Source organism: Phocoena sinus, chromosome 10 (assembly GCF_008692025.1).
Source record: "Phocoena sinus isolate mPhoSin1 chromosome 10, mPhoSin1.pri, whole genome shotgun sequence".
Taxonomy (NCBI): Eukaryota; Metazoa; Chordata; class Mammalia; order Artiodactyla; family Phocoenidae; genus Phocoena; species Phocoena sinus.
Window position 1 is genome coordinate 86,181,869 of NC_045772.1, and position 24,099 is coordinate 86,205,967.

Below are 24,099 nucleotides of genomic sequence, written 5' to 3' on the forward strand. Positions count from 1 at the left end.
CTAGGACGATATAGTGAAAACTAATTTCAAATCAATTATAATTTTTAACAGGATGCTATGAATCCATTCTCACAAGTGATAACGATCCCGAATTTTTCAGGATTAGCTATTTACCTAAAATGAATGAGCAGAGCCCTGTGTTGTCTGTGCTCAACGGAAAAAAAGATGTCGTGGTCCTGCTTGCAAATAGACGTTACTGCTTCTCTGGTTCTAAAATTTTAGAAAAGGCTGGACTGTTCTCAGTCTCTAGACCACTATGTTTACGTCATAAGCATTGGTCCACCAAATTGTAATAATTTAGTTTTCCTACTGCAAGGAGGAGGTAGATCCCATATGAATATGCTACTTTCAACAGACATTTAGCCTGGATTTTCTAAGATTTAGGTGAAGGATGAATTGAATTTGGACCATGAAAAGTCACGTTCCCAGAAAATTCTATGGTTGTACTTAACAAGACCAAACACAAAACCAAAACAGATCAAAACCGAAACAGCTTCAAATAACTGAAGCTTAAAAATTAACCTGCTTCTTTGAATGTGCTGTTAATGTTTCTACAATAACTTTTTGGGGTAATGAGAAGTACCATTTAGCTCATTTACTCACTGTCTCCCGTGGAGTGATTACTCTGTGTTTATATGAATATGGATTAGGAAAATTGTTCTGCACATACGAGCTAGGGATTTTGAAGAATCTTTATCCTCAACACTGATTTTACCAAGAAAAGGGGGAAGTGGTATTGCAGTTAGTTATTAAAGAAATAAGGAATAGGGTTTACTAACATCTGAATATATATATTCAAGAAGACTCACTCTAAATCTAAAAGCTCAAACTGTTACCTTTCCTTTAAAAAAGAAAATACTGATTTGTATATAACTTGAGTCAAATGCATTGTTAATTTTGCATTGAGTAGGGCTTTAACTAATCTGTTCATTTTCTCTTGTCTTCCTCTTAGGCATATAATTTTCTGCAACATTCATTCAGATAAGTTACTGTATAGTAGGAAGGATCTTAAAACATTTTCCAAACCAAATGTATTTGCCTCTTTGGTTTCTTCTGTACTAAAATTCCTAACATGTGAGCTAGTCCTTTTAATTAAAAAACTTAACAAAGGGCCCCTATTAAAATATGAATCTGCCTGGGAGGAGCATATTAAGTTCAAAATTAAACGGTGGTAATATATCAGTATGAATGTATTAACTAGATTAGTTTCATAGCAACTAGAAAAGAGTAGAACCAAGACATAAAACACTGTGGGAAGTGAGTCAGGTGAAGCACTACAATTCATACCTCTGTGAGGCCAAGTATGGGGTACACTGTGGGTTTATGGTATGGTGGGTAAGGGGAGGGAGGTATTCCTTGGATTACATCTTCTCTCAGGCTTCCTACAATGCTCAAACGGTGCAGCTCTCTCATTCTAGGAGTTCTGAAAGGCAGCACATGGAACTGTTTAACCCCTAACATTAATGCTACATACAAATAGTCACTCAGTAAGTGAGATTTATCTGATTTTTGAAGATACATAAATTCAGTTACGGAAATGCCAGTTTTCACTGCTCAGCGGTCCTTTTATCAGATTTACCCAGCTGGCAAAAGAAAAATGTTTTGACCCATATTATCCCTTTGCTTTTTTCCTTCTGTCAGTTCTCACACCTTATCTGTATGAAGTTGCCTATGGGTAGACAGAGTAAGTGGCCAGGTAATGTATGTGATTTAAAAGGTATTGCAAAATTTTGTTATTCTATCCCATGTCCCTGCCAATGGAAATGTCCATTATCGACATTTCTCCAATGCATGAGATAACCAAGGTGAAATCTTCCTCCTGCATTTTACAAACATATGCATTTTTTCCCCCTCTGGGAAAGAGGAAAAAGATAAGCTACTTCCTAATCAGAATGGTGTCTTAGGTAAGCAGGTGTTACACTGGAAAGTAGCAAAATGCGGCAGTCAAGGAACATATATGAAGAGTTAGGGGAAAGGGAGAAGAGAAAAAGGGGGCTAAAAAATATGTTTTCATAGAAGTTAGTCTTTGATTTAGTCTGTCATCTCTCATATTGATTAAGGAGAAAAAAGGTGACAAGGGCAATTTGACTCTCTGGAGATGACAGGTGTAGGTCACGTGGGTGCACACGTGCATGTGAGTTTCTCACAGTGTGTATAGGTGTTTTAGCAGTCCTGTTAGTCCCTAGGTCGATTTCAGTGAGAGTTGCTCTGTATGTAGTTGTTGTTTTGATGTGCTTGTGATGGGAGGTGAGACCAGTGTCCGCTTACTCTGCTATCTTAATCTCTTTTGAAAAGTTTTATAAATTAAAAAACGTTTATTTAAAAATAGATGATTCTGGGCTTCCCTGGTGGCACAGTGGTTGAGAGTCTGCCTGCCGACGTAGGAGACGTGGGTTCGTGCCCCGGTCCGGGAGGATCCCATATGTCGCCGAGCGGCTGGGCCCGTGAGCCATGGCCGCTGAGCCTGAGCGTCCGAAGCCTGTGCTCCGCAACGGGAGAGGCCACAGCAGTGAGAGGCTCGCGTAACGCAAAAAAAAAAAAGATGATTCTACCTAAAATGTTTTATTTTAGATCAATATGTTTGTAGACAAATTATAAACTTTATGATATTTGGTAATATTAAGTAGGAAGGCAAATTTTTGTCATATATATCATGCTATTTATCATGTGATATAAACTCCTTATTTTTAATTAATATTGAGAAAAAAAGCATGACCTGTTAAAAATAAATTCAAAGGTGACATTCTGTTGTATTTGGCTTCAGAGAGTCACACAATAAAATATAGATTGGTGTTTAATTATTATATGTGTTAAAGTGTTAAAATAAGACAAAAGCTGATATAATGTTTGGAAGTTTTACACTTTGGAGTTTAAAAATGTTTGGAGTTTTAAAAAATCTTAAAAATCAATAAACTTAGTATTATACTGTTTGTATTTTCTTTAGAACTGAAGAAATAAGATAATAGGTTTTATGTCATTATTTGCAGATATTTCTAACGAGATGAAAAAAGAGCATTTAGATGCCATTCTTCATTTTATTCTTTCTTTCCAAGAATTGGTTTTGATATAATGAAAACATAAAATGAAGTACTATACTATTGGAGGATGGAGGGGGACGAACAGTGCCCACTGAACTGAGAAGGCGTCTTGAGACTGAAAAACAAAGCAGGCAGCTCCAGATAATCAATGGATCCATTTATTATAGGGCAACTTACAAGGCAGGATCTATTGGGATCAGGTGACAAACAATCCCGAAGCATTCACATCTGCACTCTGCACCACTGAGGAGCCGTTGGGGCAGTTTTATAGTTAACCTAGGGAATGGAGTGAGTGCTTGGAAAAAGGGTGTACATTCCTAAGTCAAGATTTGTGAATGGGGACTCCCTGGTGGCACCGTGGTTAAGAATCCACCTACCAATGCAGGGGACACGGGTTCAATACCTGGTCCAGGAAGATCCCACATGCCGTGAACAAACTAAGCCCGTGCACCATAACTACTGAGCCTGCACTCTAGAACCCATGTGCCACAACTACTGAGCCCACGCACCACAACTAATGAAGCCCATGTGCCTACAGCCCCGTGTTCCACAACAAGAGAAGCCATTGCAATGAGAAGCCTGTGCACCGCAGTGAAGAGTAGCCCCCGCTCGCCGCAACTAGAGAAAGCCCCCGCACAGCTATGAAGACCCAATGCAGACAAAAAATAAATAAATAAATAAATTTATTTAAAAACAAAGAAGATTTGTGAATGGGTAACCAGTTTCACGGGTGCTGGAGAATACGTCAGCGAAGGTTTTCATCGTTTTGGAGGGACTAACAGAGCATAGGGGCCACCTGGTCCTAATGATTATGAAACAATATCTATAAACTACAAATCCCTTGACGACAGAAAAGTGGTTTACTGCACAGCACAGTCCTGGGTAGGGTCAGTGGAAAGAGAGAGAAACTCTGATGGGCTCAAGATGGTGTCAGTTATTCTAACAGCCTACACAGGCAGATTTTAGGGACTTCCCTGGCAGTCCAGTGGTTAAGACTCCACACCTCTCAATGTAGGGGTCATGGGTTCGATCCCTGTTTGGGGAACTAAGATCCTACATGCCATGGGGCCAAAAAATTTTTAAATAGAGGAATGAAACTTACTGATCAGATGAACGTACTCTTGAGGGACATTTACAACATTATTTTCTTTATGCTCCTTATTAGGTTAGATTTTTAACATCAGTGCTTTTCATGCTTTCTGTCTTTATCCAATGGTCTATTAGAGTATAAATAAAACAGTGTATGACCACAAATAAAGATAGTTTGTCTAATATTCGAAACCAACATGCTGACAAATGGTACTCAGCTGAGTGGTAAACGGAGGAGAGGCTAGTCCTTCACTCACTCATCTGATTAACACTAGACCTGAGCATCTCACTTGATATTTATTCAGAGCTCCAAACTGTTCCCTTTATATAATTTAAACAAGTGTTTTATTTACTAATACCAAAGTAGAAATGAGAATTGATATCCTTATGGCTGGAAGCACATGGAGCCAGTCTAACAGTCAGTGGCTCTGGTCAGGAAAGTTACAGATGCCTCAGGCTGTTTTGCTAAATTAAAGTCCAACTAATCAAAGAGAAGGGAAAGGAAGAGGAGACTGACAAAGGTTCTTAGTGAAAGCAAAATAATTAGAGAACCAAGGGAAAAAAAAACAGTTAAGAAAGTTGTTCATATTTTTCTCTTTCTTCCTGATTCAGTCTTGGCAGGTTGTGCATTTCTAAGAATTTGTCCATTTTCTTCCAGGTTGTCCATTTTATTGGCATAGAGTTGCTTGTAGTAATCTCTCATGATCTTTTGTATTTCTGCAGTGTCAGTTGTTACTTCTCCTGTTTCATTTTCTAAGTCTATTGATTGTGAGTCTTCTCCCATTTTTTTTCTTGATGAGTCTGGCTAATGGTTTATCAATTTGTTTATCTTCTCAAGAACCAGCTTTTAGTTTTATTGATCTTTGCTATTGTTTCCTTCATTTCTTTTTCATTATTTCTGATCTGATTTTTATGATTTCTTTCCTTCTGCTAACTTTGGGGTTTTTTTGTTCATCTTTCTCTAATTGCTTTAGGTGCAAGGTTAGGTTGTTTATTCGAGATGATTCCTGTTTCTTAAGGTAGGATTGTATTGCTATAAACTTCCCTCTTAGAACTGCTTTTGCTGCATCCCCATAGATTTGGGTCATCATGTCTCCACTGTCATTGTTTCTAGGTATTTTTTAATTTCCTCTTTGATTTCTTCAGTGATCACTTCGTTATTAAGTAGTGTATTGTTTAGCCTCCATGTGTTTGTATTTTTTACAGATCTTTTCCTGTAACTTGATATCTAGTCTCATAGCATTGTGGTCGGAAAAGATACCTTGATACAATTTCAATTTTCTTAAATTTACCAAGGGTTGATTTGTGACCCAAAGATATGATCTGTCCTGCAGAATGTTCCATGAGCACTTGAGAAGAATGTGTATTTTGTTGTTTTTGGATGGAATGTCCTATAAATATCAATTATCTCCATCTTGTTTAATGTATCATTTAAACCTTGTGTTTCCTTATTCATTTTCATTTTGTATGATCTGTCCATTGGTGCAAGTGGGGTGTTAAAGTCCCCTACTATGTGTTACTGTCAATTTCCCCTTTTATGGCTGTTAGCATTTGCCTTATGTATTGAGGTGCTCCTATGTTGGGTGCATAAATATTTACAATTGTTATATCTTCTTCTTGGATCGATCCCTTGATCATTATGTAGTGTCCTTCTTTGTCTCTTGTAACAGTGTTTATTTTAAAGTCTATTTTGTCTGATATGAGAATTGCTACTTCAGCTTTCTTTTGGTTTCCATTTGCATGAAATATCTTTTTCCATCCCCTCACTTTCAGTCTGTATGTGTCTCTAGGTCTGAAGTGGGTCTCTTGTAGACAGCAAATATATGGGTCTTGTTTTTGTATCCATTCAGCCAATCTGTGTCTTTTGGTGGGAGCATTTAGTCCATTTACATTTAAGGTAATTATCGATATGTATGTTCCTATTCCCATTTTCTTAATTGTTTTGGGTTCGTTATTGTAGGTCTTTTCCTTCTCTTGTGTTTCTTGCCCAGAGAAGTTCCTTTAGCAGTTGTTGTAGAGCTGGTTTGGTGGTGCTGAACTCTCTCAGCTTTTGCTTGTCTGTAAAGGTTTTAATTTCTCCATCAAATCTGAATGAGATCCTTGCTGGGTAGAGTAATCTTGGTTGCAGGTTTTTCTCCTTCATCACTTTAAATATGTCCTGCCAGTCCCTTCTGGCTTGCAGAGCTTCTGCTGAAAGATCAGCTGTTAACCTTATGGGGATTCCCTTGTGTGTTATTTTTCCCTTGCTGCTTTTAATATGTTTTCTTTGTATTTAATTTTTGACAGTTTGATTAACATGTGTTTTGGCATATTTCTCCTTGGATTTATCCTGTATTGGACTCTCTGTGGTTTCTGGACTTGATTAACCATTTCCTGTCCCATATTAGGGAAGTTTTCAACTATAATCTCTTCAAATATTTTCTCAGTCCCTTTCTTTTTCTCTTCTTCTTCTGGAACCCCTATAATTCGAATGTTGGTGCGTTTAATGTTGTCCCAGAGGTCTCTGAGACTGTCCTCAGTTCCTTTCATTCTTTTTTCTTTATTCTGCTCTGCAGTAGTTATTTCCACTATTTTATCTTCCAGGTCACTTATCCGTTCTTCTGCCTCAGTTATTCTGCTATTGATCCCATCTAGAGTATTTTTCATTTCATTTATTGTGTTGTTCATCGTTTTTGGTTTCATCTTTAGTTCTTCCAGGTCCTTGTTAAACATTTCTTGTATTTTCTCCATTCTATTTCCAAGATTTTGGATCATCTTTATTATCATTATTCTGAATTCTTTTTCAGGTAAACTGCCTATTTCCTCTTCATTTGTTAGGTCTGGTGGGTTTTTATCCTGCTCCTTCATCTGCTGTGTGTTTTTCTGTCTTCTCATTTTGCTTATCTTTACTGTGTTTGGGGTCTCCTTTTTGCAGGCTGCAGGTTCATAGCTCCCGTTGTTTTTGGTGTCTGTCCCCAGTGGCTAAGGTGGTTCAGTGGGTTGTGTAGGCTTCCTGGTGGAGGGGACTAGTGCCTGTGCTTCTGGTGGATGAGGACTGGATCTTGTCTTTCTGGTGGGCAGGTCCACGTCTGGTTGGTGTGTTTTGGGGGGTCTGTGGACCCCTTACTATGATTTTAGGCAGCCTCTCTGCTAATGGGTGGCGTTGGGTTCCTGTCTTGCTAGCTGTTTGGCATGGGATGTCCAGCACTGTAGCTTGCTGGTCGTTGAGTGAAGCTGGGTGTTGGTGTTGAGATGGAGGTCTCTGGGAGATTTTCGCCGTTTGATATTATGTGGAGCTGGGAGGTCTCTTGTGGACCAGTGTCCTGAAGTTGGCTCTCCCACCTCAGAGGCACAGCACTGACTCCTGGCTGCAGCACCAAGAGCCTTTCATCCACATGGCTCAGAATAAAAGGGAGAAAAAGTAGAAAGAAAGAATTAGTAGAAGTAGAAAGAAAGAAAGAAAGGAGGGAGGGAGGGACGGAGGAAGGAAGGAGGGAAGGAAGGAAAAAAAGAAAGAAAGAAGATAAAATAAAGTAAGATAAACTATAATAAAGTTATTAAAATAAAAAAATAATTATTAAGCGAAAAAAAAAACGGACGGATAGAGCCCTAGGACAAATGGTGGAAGCAAAGCTATACAGACAAAATTTCACATATAAGCATACATATACACACTCACAAAAAGAGGAAAAGGGGAAAAAATCATAGATCTTGCTCTCGAAGCCCACCTCCTTAATTTGGGATGATTCGTTGTCTATTCAGGTATTCCACAGATGCAGGTACATCAAGTTAATTGTGGAGCTTTAATCCGCTGCTTCTGAGGCTGCTGGGAGAGATTTCCCTTTCTCTTCTTTGTTCTCACAGCTCCCAGGGGCTCAGCTTTGGATTTGGCCCCGCCTCTGCGTGTAGGTCTCCGTAGGGCGTCTGTTCTTCACTCAGACAGGACAGGGTTAAAGGAGCAGCTGAGTCGGGGGCTCTGGCTCACTCAGGCTGGGGGGGGGGGGGGGGGGGGGGAGGGGCACGGGGGGCGGGGTGGGCCTGCGGCGGCAGAGGCCGGAGTGACGTTGCACCAGCCTGAGGCGTGCCGTGCGTTCTCCCACGTAAGTGTGCTGGATCACGGGACCCTGGCAGTGGCGGGCTGCACAGGCTCCCCGGAAGCGGGGTGTGGATAGTGACCTGTGCTTGCACACAGGCTTCTTGGTGGTGGCAGCAACAGCCTTAGCGTCTCATGCCCGTCGCTGAGGTACGCGCTTTTATCCGCGGCTCGTGCCCGTCTCTGGAGCTCCTTTAAGCAGCACTCTGAATCCCTCTCTTCACGCACCAGGAAACAAAGAGGGAAGAAAGTCTCTTGCCTCTTCGGCAGGTCCAGACTTTTCCCCGGACTCCCTCCCGGCTAGCTGTGACGCACTAACGCCCTGCAGGCTGTGTTCACGGCGCCAGTCCTCTCCCGGCACTCCGACCGAAGCCCGAGCCTCAGCTCCCAGCCCCGCCCGCCCCGGTGGGTGAGCAGACAAGCCTCTCGGGCTCGTGAGTGCCGGTCGGCCCTGATCCTCTGTGCGGGAATCTCTCCGCTTTGCCCTCCGCACCCCTGTGGCTGTGCTCTCCTCCGCGGCCCCGAAGCTTCCCCCTCTGCCACCCGCAGTCTCCGCCCGCAAAGGGGCTTCCTAGTGTGTGGAAATCTTTCCTCCTTCTCGGCTCCCTCCCCACTGGTGCAGGTCCCGTCCCTATCTTTTGTCTCTGTTTTTTTCTTTTGCCCCTACCCAGGTACTTGGGGTGTTTCTTGCCTTTTGGGAGGTCTGAGGTCTTCTGCCAGCGTTCAGTAGGTGTTCTATAGGAGTTGTTCCTCATATAGATGTATTTCTGGTGTATCTGTGGGGAGGAAGGTGATCTCCGTGTCTTACTCTTCCACCATTTTGCCGGAAGCCCTTATTGTAGTTTTGATTTGTATTTCTCTAATGATTAATGATGTTGAGCATTCTTTCATGTGTTTGTGGCAATCTGTATATCTTCTTGGAGAAATGTTGTCATAAGGTTTTATGATAACTAAATGAATTGGCAACTCTAAAGCTTCCAAAACTGTGTCTGGACTATAGCAAGTAGTATATAATGTGTATATGTTGTATTATCTCCAGTTATATATAGTTTTACAAAAATGGTGTCACATTTTATGTAATATATTAGGGTTTGTGTTTTTTCTAATCTGGTCATAGCCCTTTAGGACAATCTGCTTCTACATGCTTTTCTTGTATGTTGGAGGTCTTTGAGAGTGTCCAATCAATAAATACCAATAAGTACCCAGTGCCCCCCCCCATCCTAACTGTGAATCAATTGAAAAATAAGAGACATGTATGACACAGATTCCAAAACATCACTTCTAGCACTGACAAGCTGATGTGAGGGAATGTGCCTTATTTCTGCTGGCAAGCAGGCTTTCTTACGGTTAACCTCCAAATAGATCAACCTCCCCACGTCAGCCTTCTCCACATGGAGTGAGTGAGGGTATGGAAAGGAAGGACATGTCATGCTCATGGAATTCCATCTATATAGAAGGAAATAATAAGAATGAGGACTAATAATATTATCCTTTTCCCTTTTTCTCCTCCCACCATGGAAAAGTTTTCCTTCTGACTTTAAAGTACTGTTTTTACTCTGCTTGTTGAAGCATTTTAACAAAGCACTTAGTGGTAATTGAGACTATGTATCTCGAATTTCTTTGGACATTTTCCCCACATATAACTTAAATAAGAGAGCTAGATATACCTTGGTAAGTGAAGATTTGGTGGACAATGGCTGTGTTTTACCTGATGCAAAAGCAGTTGGTTAATATATCTGACCAGTTAAAAATCAGTTAATTTGATGACAAAATCTCATTTGGTATCACATAGAGATTGCAGGGACTGCATATGTAATGTCAAGAGCTGGCCAGTTATGCACACTAGTTAAATCTCCTGAATCTTCTATTACTGAGAATAAAAAGAGCATTAAGGATTGAAGGTATAATATCAATAACATCGATAGGTACACTTCACTGAATGTTGATTGTGTGCTAGCATCATATTACACACTTCTTATGTATTATCTTATTTAATTTTATTGCAACTGATTGTTGTTGTCGTGGTCACTTGTATTGGGCCCTCTGATCCTTTCTGTCCTCCATGGGACTGACTTCAGAAAATTAAAGTTTCCAGGTTCCCTTGCATCTGATTTCCAGTTAGGTTGTCAGTGGGAGGTACTGGTGTGAGACTGGGATTGTAGAGGGGAAAAGCCATTTCTCCAGCTCCATGCTTTTAAGTGGTGCCTCTGGCAGTGGCTCGAGCTCCTGCAGCCCAGCCCTTTTCCCTCTCTGATACATTCTCAGGAGTGAGAGAGACTTGCCACTGACATAAATCTCTGGGTTGCCCACCTTCTGCCCAGTTTGGCTTTTTAACTCTTCCGATGCCTTTAGAACTAGTTTCCCGTAATTAAATCCTCTATTGAACTACCTGTCATGGGTTCTGTTTTCTGTCTGAACCTTGATTTATGTGAAGATAGAGATTATATTTCATTGTACGGGTAGATTAAGTGACTTGTACAGAATCACACAACTAGTTTAAAAACAGGCTTTCAGGGCTTCCCTGGTGGTGCAGTGGTTGAGAGTCCGCCTGCCGATGCAGGGGACACAGGTTCGTGCCCCGGTCCGGGAAGATCCCACATGCCGCAGAGCAGCTAGGCCCGTGAGCCATGGCTTGCCGGGCCCTGCGCGTCCGGAGCCTGTGCTCCGCAACGGGAGGAAGCCACAACAGTGAGAGGCCCGTGTACCACGGAAAAAAAAAAACAAACAGGCTTTCAAACCAGTAGTGCCTCCTTACGAAGCCCAAGTCCTTAAACTACTATGCTGTATCGAAATGATATTCCAAGTGAATGTCCCAAATAAATACTTTTCATGAATTGCTTATTTTTATTACTTAGTTTCAAATTGTCTGCGTGATGGCACGAAGCAGCTATTATTATCCTTTAATTGTCTATCTCTCCCATTAGCTTGTGAGACTGCTTGAGAGCAAGCACATATGTTATTCATCTTTGTAGTCTTAGCACCAACTACTGTGCTTGGAATGTAGTAGAGCCTTAATAAATATTTGTGGAATGAATGAATAATAATCACTGTCATTTCCAGAGCAACTATTTCATTCCAGCAAGCATACTAGGGGTCTATGTAAAATTCATAACTCAGTCTTCATAACAATCTTGCAAGGTAGGCATAAATATTCCAACATCATAGGTAAGGGAAAATAGGGTCAGAGTTTAAACAATTCACAACTAAACTAGAATTAAACCCCAAGCTAACTGGGCTTTTAAAGTCTGACCTTTTGTCTACATCTAGCTGCTTCCATTAGTATGAAGGAACAAATATATAAATAATTGGGTTGGAAAAAAATCTAACATCTTATTGGATTTCCAGTTATTAGAGGAACTTCATAAACAGGTGAAGTCTTATCTCTATGAGAAAAAAGAGGAGTTCTGTATTTTCTTGCCATAATTAAATGAAGAAACAAGTTTTTGTATCTCAAACTATGCCCTATTCAGGCAAAAGAAGAGAAATTGGGATAATAATCTGAAATATGGAATGGTTTAAATTGCCAGTGTGGAAAACATTGGCTATTCCCATAATTAACCTAATCAATTCTCTAGAGTTACTTGGCATGAGATGTAACCTGGTGATATTCACAACTAGCTCTCCTAAAGACTTAGAAGTCAGATTTTAGCTTTACTTTTCCATGTCTTGGTTTATTATCCAGCACGAGGCAGTAATTTTCCAAAGTACCCTGGGTAGGTATTTTATTGCTGGATTGCTGATGATGGTTTTCACTTGTGTTTCTCTGTGTTCCATACTTTGCTTTGCATGGTACAATCATATGCATGAGTCTATGGCCCAGTTAAGTTTCTCCCTTAGTTTTACCAGAGTGATGCATTTCTAGTAACTCCTCTGAGCTTGGACTTAAAATAATACCTATATTTGTAAGGCTGATTTGCAGAATCCATGTCTTATTCTTTGATTTCTGATGAAAAGCAAAATAATTTGGTAGGCGTCATACAAAGAGTCATTGTTAATTCTCCATGTGCTTCTCTTGGCACATACTGCTTGGTTTGGTATTGGTTGAAATTATTTCAGCTGGATTACCACCAAGAGGCTGTTCTCTTCTTGCAGAGCTAGGAGCCATCTGAAGATTCTGGAAATAAAACAATTTTCATAAGATCTTTGCTGGCGTGACCCTGTCTTTTATCCCAGGGAAAGGATGTTCTCCTAAATCTTCCTTCATGTATGTACTACTAGTTTTGCCATGATAAAGTAAAGCCTTTATTTTTGTTAATTCAAATAGGAGAGATTAATATAAAATTAAATGTAGGCATTTTCCCAGGTGATTTATAATCATAAAAGCTATGTCTATGTATTTAATACTGGGGAAATAACCACAATAAGACCGTTTATTTGTTTGATAAAAAATTGTATTCTCTTGTCGTTGAGACACATCATTAAGGACTGGAAACCAAGGGGTGTCAAAAACCCCAGAGTGTTGCTGTTGCATGGGTGTAGAGTTTCAGTCATGCAAGATGAAAAAGTTCTAGAAATCCACTAACCAAAAGTGTGCAGGGAAGTGAACAATCTGTAATGTGCTTTTACTACAATTAAAACAAAAATAAAACAAACACAGAAAGCAGAGTCGTGACCAGTAGACATGGAAGAAACCCAACTACATTTGTGCTGAAGAATTATCTGCTCCCATTTGAATGTCGAGAAGGAGTTAGAGAAATAAACTGATTCTCTGCTTCATAAAACTGCAGCAAGTCGTTTTCATTAGCAGTGATGACTGATGGAGATTGTGATGATGCTGTGATCCCAGGAGCAGAAGTCACCGTGTAAACAAAGCTGTGCTGACAAAAGGGGACTGTTCACAAAGCTGACACTAGCGCGGCGCTGAGAATATGAAGAAACAACGTGTGCATTCGCTGATTTGGGGCCAAAGTGCTCAGTAATGATTGTGACATTAACTATTTGGAATTTACAAATTTTAAGTAAAAAGAATAGATCTTAATTCATTCACTTATTTATTTTCCTCCACTAAAATTTTTCAAAAGTATCTGAAAAGCTAAAATGTTTTCACTGTATAAGTTGGCAAATTAAGGAAAGTTTAGTGTTAATTGAATCGCTTTAATTCTTTCCAAGTGCTAGCTTTAAACACTACAGTGAAAAGGACAACTGTTTAAAAACCTTCTTTAAGGGCTGGAAACCCATTTTGAAAACAAACCTTTGAGACATGATGATAAAACCTGCACAATATCACAATGCATAGAAGGAAAAACAGAATTCCCTGATGTGGTGATTTTCTGTGTTACCAACTCCAACTTCTATGCCTCCTCAGGTATATAGGAAAAATAGGCATTTAGAATAGGGATTTTTTTTTTTTTACATCTTTATTGGAGTATAATTGCTTTACAATGGTGTGTTAGTTTCTGCTTCATAACAAAGTGAATCAGTTATATATATATATATGTACGCTCCCATATCTCTTCCCTCTTGCGTCTCCCACCCTCCCTAACCCACCCCTCTAGGTGGTCACAAAGCACCGAGCTGATCTCCCTGTGCTATGCGGATGCTCCCCACTAGCTATCTGTTTTACGTTTGGTAGTGTATATATGTCCATGCCACTCTCTCACTTTGTCACAGCTTACCCTTCCCCCTCCCCATATACTCAAGTCCATTCTCTAGTAGGTCTGTGTCTGTATTCCTGTCTTACCCCCTAGGTTCTTCATGACATTTTTTTTTTCTTAAATTCCATATATATGTGTTAGCATACGGTATTTGTCTCTCTCTTTCTGACGTACTTCACTCTGTATGACAGACTCTAGGTCTATCCACCTCACTACAAATAGCTCAATTTCGTTTCTTTTTTATGGCTGAGTAATATTCCATTGCATATATGTGCCACATCTTCTTTATCCATTCATCCGATGATGGACACTTAGGTGAATAGGGATGTTTTTAGCCACTAAGATGAGTGAAGACAACTTTGATACCAAGAGGAATATGTTATCTCCCTCTCTATCATTTGACTGGGTAGCTATATTGAGCTCTAATATATTGAAATATAAGCAGGCAGGAGCGGAGGAAGAAAAAACATAAGGGAGAGAGATTGAGTTCTAACTGTACAAGAAGGAAAAACTGAGAGCAGTTGAGAGGTTTATGATAAAACCAGAGGTCTTAGAGATGAAGACCAAAAACATAGCAGTTTCCACTCTTTTGAAAATTATCCTATTCTATGGGTTTTTCTAAAACTAGTGTTATGTACTGGCACTATACCTAAGGTGACTTGGAATTTTATGGGAGGGATTTCCGCCCTGAGTTCATTTGTATTGTCATTCAGAATTGCCAAGAGTGTCTCTCATAATTTTCACTTATGACCTATGGATTTTTTTCACCACTTACATACCAAACAATTTGTATTTGATCATACACTGTCCAGTTCTATTCAATGTGTTTATTGAAACGTTTTACCTTTGCCAATAAAAGTATGATTTCCTTGGGATCTGGGTCCAAGTACCTTTCACAGAGCCTTATACTTCTCTACCTAGTTTATATTGTCTGTAGGACAAACTTGTCTGTCTTGTTCACTGCTGAAATCCTGTGCTTAGCTCAATGACTGGCATATTGTAGACTTCGGATAGATATTTGTTGTCTTCATAAAGAATGAGTAAAGAGAATTAAGCTCATACATAATGTTCAGTGGCTATTTCCTTAATGTGTATAGGGGAGTGGGATTCAGGTTTTAAAAATTAGTGCCATTTGGGATATTGTTAAATGGATATTGTTCAGAGGATTTTAATCAATTAACCCTGGGGATACTGTTAAGATAGCATCTGGCAACTTGAAGTAGATTTACTAGATTAAATATAGTCAGAGTGAAATACTTTGGTTTTAGTACAAAATATTGCCCTAATTTCAATAAACGAAATAGACCAAAATCTTTGACAAAGGGTTAGTAGAATTTAATAGAGTTTAAATCATCTTTTTTTTTAGATATAACACATTTTACATATAAAAATGTGTACCTATATATTATATATACACATAGACACACATATATCTGTATTTATTATATATGTATACATATAGGTTTCCACTTCTATGTTTGATCTTCTCTGAAACCTCACTTCTTAACTTGCAGGATTCTTTTCCAGATCATAGAATATTTGTTATTTTTACTTAGGCGATTTCCCATGATTAAAATTCCATGTCTCCCCAGGTTCCCGTGAATCAGCAGTGCCTCAGAAAGCGTTTCCCTTCCTGAGACTCCAGGGAAGTCTTGGAACACAAAGAACTTGAAGAGGGGAGCCTGGCCAAATAGAGATTTTTGAGCCTTTGTAGCCTTGCTAAAGCAGATTATTAGTACAAACAAAATCAAAGTCTGTGTGTTCCTAAAAGCAGCATTTTCATGTAAGTCCAAGGACTCACTTTAGTTTTATTTGCTTTGGCTAAAGAAATGAAAAGCTTTGTTTTAACCACGTGGGCACTATTTTGCAAGGGGATCATAACAAATTGTTCTAATCTTTAATTTCACTAAAGAGTTACTACAGTGATTTGATGTAACTTTTTCAATGGAAAATTAACAACTAAATCTTTCTCTAACGTCATTGTTTTCTAGATATGAATCAGAAGCTTCCTAGGTATTTTTGTAACACAATGGATTCTGATTCTGTTATTCAGATTCAGTGTTTTCTTCAAAAGAATGACGCTTTATGACTTTGCCAGCAATTTAATAGATTTTTGTCTTCTTTAAAGAATAGAACTAAGAAATATCAAGATTTAAAGCATAAATACCTTGGAACACTCAGAAGAGCAACATGGGAGAAACTGAGAAAAGAATTGAAAACTCATAGAATAAGATGTCTTTCCAAGTTGAAGGTACGGACTTGCTTTTGCATGGATATATGTATATGTACCATATATATTTTTTTAACCGAGACCTTGTAAAGTTGCTTATATCTTCATGTATTAATCTAATAATAATGTCATTCTAACCTGATATATTGATAAGTTCTTGCTTTAATGAAGGTGGTTTGTAACTGAGGGTGTGTCTAAATAGGATTATTGATTCAGGCAATTTCATCAGACATAGTTTTGAGGGATTTAAATGGAAGACAGGATCTGAAACACTTTCAAGTACACATTATATTACAGTAGGATTTAATATCCTGGATCAAAGGCCAATTTAGCGTTTCACCCTTCTGGGGCTTCTAAGTCAGAGGAGTATGGAGGTCTCTCCTGGAAAATGGTTCACTGGACAGAAATGCTTTGTTGATCTGTATTCAGTGATGCCTTCACAATGACCCACTAAAACAAATGTTTACTTCAAGCTCTGGCAACATACCAATCATTCTTTATAAGAAAAATGCCCATTTTGTGAGCGGTTTCTGGTATTCTTGACTATTTCAGAGCAAATTCTTTTTGCATAGCTTCAAAGCTGTTTTGCCTTCAAACTTAATTACCAAGGAATCTGGATAATTGTCTTGATTCCACAGCTAGTGCCTGCAAGTGGTTTCCAAACTATGACACTGCCACCAGTTTCCTTCCTATCAAAAGTTTGTTTTCTCTTTGTACATGTGTAGGAAAGATCTACACATGTACTGGAAAGGGGAGAATCATGATATAGAGCTAGAAAATTACTTTTGCCTGAAATGCTCTGTTAATTATATATTTTAAAAATCCCCTTAAATTATTCCTAATTCTCATGTCCATCTCCTAACATTGAGGGGTTAAAAATAAGGACTGAGGCCCAGGCTTGGTTTATGTCGAGTTTCAACTACTGACTTGCTGTGTGACCTTGGAGAGGTCACTTAACCTCCTTGTGGCTCAGTTTTCTCATCTGAAAGGGGTAACAACAGTACTCATCCATAGAGTGTTTTTCTTTTTACATCCTTCAAACAATGACTGGAATATTGTAAACATTCAATAAACATTAGCTATTATTAATAATAGCATCTGTGGATAAAGGTCAAGTATTATTTATAAACAATTGGTCCTTCATTTTTTATGACTGGAGTTTGGCAGGACTAGGTATTGATCTGAAATGAGATAGCAAAATACTGCAAGCACAAGTTTATCAGGTAAAAGTAAGAGACAATTGCTTCATAATTAGGCGGGTTTCTCTGTTTCTCTGACCTTAGACATATGCTCATTAAGCAACATTTTTAGAAGGTATCAAAGGACTGTCTTCAACAAATTTGCTTCAAACTCTGGGGCATTATTAAAAGCTGGTAGGACTAGCTTTATAAATATAGACGTTATTTTGCACTAGACATGAGTCACAATAGCCACTGGTTGCTTTCACTCTATGAAGAAAACCATACTGGTTAGGAAGCCCATCTAAATGTTTCAGGAAAAGCACTGGGATCATGATTTATCTAGTTTCCTCTCTTAAAGTGTTAAATAAAAGAAATTATTCTCTCAAACATGATTTGTACTTTATTTGATAGGCCTTGCTTGCTTTTAAATATAAAATCTGAATTATAAAACCATGTGAAAATTGTTTACTCTCAACAATGTGCTCTGAAAAGATTTACATTGTGATGAGAGACAGAATTTCTACAACTGGTATTTAATATAAAAGGATAAATAGCTAGAAATATAGTTATACTATCTTGGCAGTTATATAACGATATGAATTTTTATTTATTTTTTTTTTTTTTGCGGTACGCGGGCCTCTCACTGTTGTGGCCTCTCCCATTGCGGAGCACAGGCTCCGGACGCGCAGGCTCAGCGGCCATGGCTCACGGGCTCAGCCGGTCCGCGGCATGTGGGATCTTCCCAGACTGGGGCACGAACCCGTGTCCCCTGCATCAGCAGGCAGACTCTCAACCACTGAGCCACCAGGGAAGCCCCACAATATGAATTTTGACTCATATTGAGCTTGATATTTAAATTTCCCAGGTCTTTTCCACATACATTTCTATTCAGATTTCCCCAAACTAATTGGTACAGATAACTTTTGGTTTAGGTGTATTTAATCCTATTGAATTTCATCTTATATACAGCTTATTTTCAGCAGTGACTACTTCTACAAGACGTTTTTGAATACTGATTCTGTCATTCATTCAGTAAACTTGTACTGGATGCCTACTGTTTGTGAGGCATTCACTAGACCCCGAAGATACGAAGGTAAATAATATATGGGCCCTATCATCGAGTTGTTCACAATATAGTGAGGGAGAAGGTTATAGGCATCCAAAACACATAAATAACGTGCACTGTGGGGAATTCCCTGGCAGTCCAGTGGTTAGGACTCTGGGCTTCTACTTCAGGGGCAAGGGTTCAATCCCTGGTCAGGGAAACTAAGAGCCTGCATGTCACATGGCACGGCCAAACAGATAAACAAATAGCCAAACAGATAAATAAATAAAGTCCTTAAAAAAAAAATAAAGTGCACTGTGCTGAGGGCTGTAATAGAGGCAGGCACATAGCAGGGTGGGGGAGATAGGGAGTGAGTGGTCAAGGCTACCTGTGAAGTAGAAAGGACACCACAGTAGAAATAATGATAGAGTTGAGTTTTAAATATTGAGCATATATTTATCAGATGCACAAGGTGAAGAAAAACATTGCAAGTGGAGGACCACCTGTAAAAGAGATGTAAAGTGGCTTGGTGAATTAAAAGAACTATAAATAGAACGTTATGTTTAGGGACAAGCGGCAAGAGATCATAACAAGGTATATACGAGGTTTTATTTGCCATATAAGAAGTAGGGATTTTTGTTTATGGGAAGCCACTAAAAAGTTTCAAGAAGTGGAGTCACATGCTAAATATGCATTTTATTCATTTGTTTGACAGACATTTATTAAGCTCCAAATTAGTGGTGGCAGGAGGTGGAAGGGAGATTGGAGGTGGGAAAGACTAGAGGAGACTAAAAAATGATTGCAGTTGTCTAAGATAAACAGTGTATACATTTGAGAGACTTCAGCATCTGGGTGGTAGTTAAAGCCATGAGAATAAGTGAGATTTCCTAGGGAGAGCGTATATAGCAAAAAGTGGAGGGTATGAGACAAAAGCCTGAGAAGAGAAGACTGGATAGAAAGAATCTAGAGATAGGTGGAGATATAGGTATGCATGGGGGGAGGGGAGGGAATTTCAGGAAGAAAAGAATGATTAATGATCTTAAATGACTCCGAGATATCAAGTTAGCTGAGGACTGAGAAGTACCTATTGGATTTGGAAATCAGGAAGTTGTTTATGACCTTTTATAGAGTAGCTTCAAGAGAGGCTAGACTGTAGTAGACTGAAGGGTGAGTGGAAGGTTCGTGTAGGCAATGAATCTAGACTATTCTTCCAAACAGTTTGATGGTAGCTGGAGCTACCATCAGGGATGAGGGAAGATTTTTAGGACAGAAATGTCTTGGATATATTTGTAAGTTAGTGGGGAGAGAGGCAGTAAAGAGTATGAGGATGAAAATAGAGGAGGGGGTCAACAATTGATGAATCAGGATCTCAGCAATGGGAAGAATGTATTCCAGAGCATGGCTGGAGGGAGTTTCTTATACAGAAGGAGGGATACATCCTTTTAAGATGGGAGGGAAATTGGAGGGGTAGGGAGGGTAAATTTGAAGGTGAAGTTGCTGAGATCATTTGCTGGTCAAGAAGAGCACGGGGCTGAGTTGGAGACTGACAAAAAGAAAAGATTGTGAATAATCTTGAAGGGAGTGTACAAAGTGCAGTATAAATTGTGGGGTTGGTTCAAGATTGAGAAATTGGAAGATGGAGGGGTGAGGATTTTATGGATATGAGTGTACTGGCTGGAGAGTAAATCGAATGGTCTCTCAGGATGGAAGTGTCATCAGGAAATGGAAAAGCCCTATGGCATAGGATTGGAGACTACCATTCAGGCTGACATAAATATATTTATCTATAATTTGTTGATTTTGAAGCAGTAATTAATCTACCTAACTTATGATTACCCAGTATACAATGCTCCTTTTTCAAATCCCTTACTAAGACCGAAATCTTTTCACTTCCAATTTAATAAAACTATCAAAATTTTAACTTTTTAGTAAAACCATACTTTCTGCTGATCACAATGGTTCTATCTGTTAAGTTGTCCTTGATTTTTTTGTTACAGATGGTGTCAGCCTGACTGCTGTCTGGAATTATATCAATATCTAGGACGTGTGATTCAATATGCAGAAATTTATTGTACTGTATTCATATTCATTTATCATAGCAAGTACCTGTTCAGTTTAGAAACGTTTTTGTATGGTTTATAATTAAAATATTGCTTTAAATAAATTAACTGTCAATGAGTAGCAATAGAATGTTGTATAAATTGCATATTACTTTGAGAGAACTTAAGCAGATTTGCTACTTTCAGAAATAATGTCTTTGTGTAACGTCACATTCCTTTTTAACAATTAACATACACGTATTCTTTTGTACTACAGATAGTGTTGCAATGCTGAAGTCAGTTTAAATCGTTTGCTACATGTTATTTAGAATGATTACTTGCTTCTGTGTATGTATAAGACGTGCCCATAAAATAATGAGGCTACAAATGACCTACACAATTCAATATCACTAATCAATTAGTCCCACTTTGGATTTTCAAAGAGAGAACATAGTATGGAAGACCAGAAGAAGAGATCACTTTAAAAGCTTCTTCCAAATACAAGAGTTACTTGAGCTGGAGACAATCAGTCTTTTGATAGAAGATATTTTGCCAACGGGTGACAAATGTATAATTTAAAAATAAATTTTTCATATGTTTTCTTGCACTTTTTTTCTCCCTAGATGTTTCTGTTGGCAATAACATGTGCGTATGTATCCAAAACACTATCCGGATCTTATATGAATTCCATGCTCACACAAATAGAGAGACAATTCAACATCCCAACATCTCTAGTTGGATTTATTAATGGAAGCTTTGAGATTGGTAATGAATTATTTTTCCATTACTTCTTTTTATACATTATTTTATCCAGGGAGCTAGTCTGAATTTTACTTTCCTTATTTTCCGCTTTGTACCGTTTAACTGACTGAATGTATTTTCTAAAATGACTTAAATAGCCTAGCTCACTTTCGAATATGTTGAGAAACAATTCATTTCAATATTATCCCTGAATAACACTTAAACATCGTCACATATCCCATCATGGGACTTTTTATTCTAATAGTTAATTTTTTTTTATTCTAATAGTCCTTTGGTTAGCTAGCATGAGTAGCAGAGTGTTTAGAGTACTAATATTTAATCTATTATTTGATAACCCTTACAGCTTTATTTTCATGTTTAGAAGATATCATGGGAAACAAAGGAATATGTTTTCAAAAAAAAAAGCAAATATTTCTCTTCTCCTATTGTTTCTGGGAGGTTGACAATTCTCCTTTCTAAGTGCAGAGGGAGGAAGAAACAGCTTTCACATCTCGCTGAATTTATTTCAGAAACAGCTTTTAGGGAAGAATAAAGCCTTTTCTTAGGCTCTGATTTTTGTGGCCGACTGGGATGTGAGGACAGAGAGAAAGAATGGAGGGAAAGATTTCTTCTGTGAACAAACCCGCAGAGAAATACAAATGTCACTCCTTTACAGTTTTGTAATGGCTTTTACTTCCTTCAAGAGGAAAGTTGCCTTTAATATTTTTAATCAGTATCTGAAAGAAAAATTAGGATGGGGTAGAGGCAAAACTGAAGCAGGTGATGCTTGATCTTGTCTACTAGTGCCCAGCTCTCTCAGACCTCATTCTGTGCCACCCGTTTGCTGGCTATGGAGATCCTGGCTATGGAGTCAGAAGTCACTCCTTGTAGAGTCCCTGTGTAAACTCACCTCGCAGTCTAATGGAGGGCATAGGTGCCAAATAATTTAACTGAATGCAGTAAGTTTGGTGACATAGGTATATGCAATGTCCTATAGGAACACAGAGGAGGGACACAACCTCACTTAAGGAAGATAGGCTCTTGAAGTAAAAAGTTTTCTGGGTGACGAAACAGGGTTAGATAAGTGTGAAGAGAATTCCAATAGAAGAAGAAGCGTAATGTTGAAACAGCCTGGTAGGTTGTGTAGGAAGCAACATTCAGCCCAGTGTTATGGACTGGCCACACTTCAGGTGGCAATTCCTAGAATATAGGTCTGGAGAAATGGGCAGGGGTGAGAAATGGACTATTGGAGAGCTTCGTGTGTGTGTGTGCTATGGAACTTACCTTTTATCCTCTAGGTAATGGAGAGTCACTAAGAGATGGGCAGAGGTTATTAACATTTCTGTGTCAAGGACCTCTTTGGCAATCTGATGCCATATAATCTCAGAATAATGTAATTGCGTAAAATAAAAACCCTAAGGGTACAAAGGAAGTCAATTATACTGAAATAAAATTATCAAAATATTAAAAGCAGCTTATATAATAATTGTACTTCTTACCATCACATTAAATAACAATATCTACACTAATTTTGAAGTAATCATCGGTGTCAATAATATTTTGAAGTATCTGCAACAACTGTAATGTATGCAAATACCTGTAACTTCTGTTGGTGATAATTGATGACAAAATCATACATACTGTTAATACTAATGTAGTTTGTGTCTACTTTCACAGTCAAAGGAAATACTAATATTAAGTTACTGAAAATAAAGATGCAATTTTTTTTCTCACTCAAGTTCATGGAGGACCTGATTTCTATCCATGGACTCCTTTGGGGTTTATAGATAGCAGGTCAAGAACCTCTGTTAAAAGACATTGTGAAACAGAGCTCTCCCTCAGGGCAGGGGTTGCGTCCTATTCATTTATTATTTCATGCATCCCTAGCACCAATCCCAGTATTTCAGATATTTATTATACAATAAATGCTGGATAGTCAATGATTGGGTGAGGCTGTTAATTTAGACTTTGTTCATACTAATTGAAATATTCATTTTTCACATCAATTTTTTCTAGGAAATCTTTTGTTGATTATATTTGTGAGTTATTTTGGAACTAAACTGCATAGACCTATAATGATTGGTGTTGGATGTGTGGTTATGGGCCTTGGGTGTTTCTTACAATCACTACCTCATTTCCTCATGGACCGGTAAGTACTGCAGTCTCTGATGATTTCTTTAGGTGCAACTTTCTGCAGGAAATAAGCTTGGATTTCTTTCTAGGAACAATGCTCCTAAAGACACAGAGCGCCGTAATAGAAACTGCAAGGTTCAGATTCTGTTCCACCCCCTGTTTTGTGCTCTTAGCTACCTGGCTTCCACTTACACGTCAATTTATGAAATAGAGATTTGGGACAACTCCTTTATGGAGTTGAGTCTGATGAAAAGATTCTTAGGACCTGGCAAGGTTTGGGATTACTCCTTTCTAGGGACTATTTAGACACTTCTAATTACAGTTGAGTTTCTGTTTAATTATGGGTCACCAAAGGGTAGACCAGTCTGAAGGTTGATTTTCATTTTAAATTTTTATCAAAGTAATATGTGTGCAAAATTGTGAAAGGTAAAATTATATTGAAAAAAGCATTGTCCCCCACCCCTTCAACATTGCTCATATTACTCCTCTCCGGAGGCAACTACTCCCAACTCGTCTAGCTCTTTCTTCTTCTGTTTGCTTCCATATTTCTAAGTAAATGTTTATCCTTTTAGTGTTTGATACTTTAGTGTTCTATATAGACATATTGACTTCCTACTGTAAAATCATACTCACTATTCCATGTGTGTGACTATTTCTCATATTTCAGCTGAACCATGCTGTTATTTTCCCTTTCTTATATCACTTTTTATTTTCCCTGGATTTAATAATTGCCTCATTTTATATTTGATCCATTTTCTTTTTATTTCTCACTAATCATCACCAAATTCTTTACCGGTAGGACAGTGTCTTCTCAATATATTCATACATATCAGAGGGTTTCATTTTTCTCTTTGAGATGCCTCTCCTGTCATCATCAATTTTCCATCTGCAATCTGAACTGGGAACTCTCCAGGCCTGCTGCATGGCTGCTCCTTTG

The 24,099-nt window shown here is 38.6% G+C and overlaps 1 protein-coding gene across 1 annotated transcript in view; it reads left to right on the forward strand.

Moving 5' to 3' along the window:
* The first annotated feature begins 2,199 nt into the window (after nucleotides 1-2,199).
* The window catches only part of SLCO1A2 (solute carrier organic anion transporter family member 1A2), a 61,600-nt gene continuing 39,700 nt past the window's right edge, over nucleotides 2,200-24,099 (forward strand). The window contains 6 exon segments of the mRNA XM_032645575.1: nucleotides 2,200-2,210; nucleotides 15,386-15,576; nucleotides 15,922-16,010; nucleotides 16,012-16,044; nucleotides 20,912-21,053; nucleotides 23,046-23,178. Coding sequence (XP_032501466.1) covers nucleotides 15,984-16,010; nucleotides 16,012-16,044; nucleotides 20,912-21,053; nucleotides 23,046-23,178 — 335 coding nt within the window. The 5' untranslated portion in view covers nucleotides 2,200-2,210; nucleotides 15,386-15,576; nucleotides 15,922-15,983.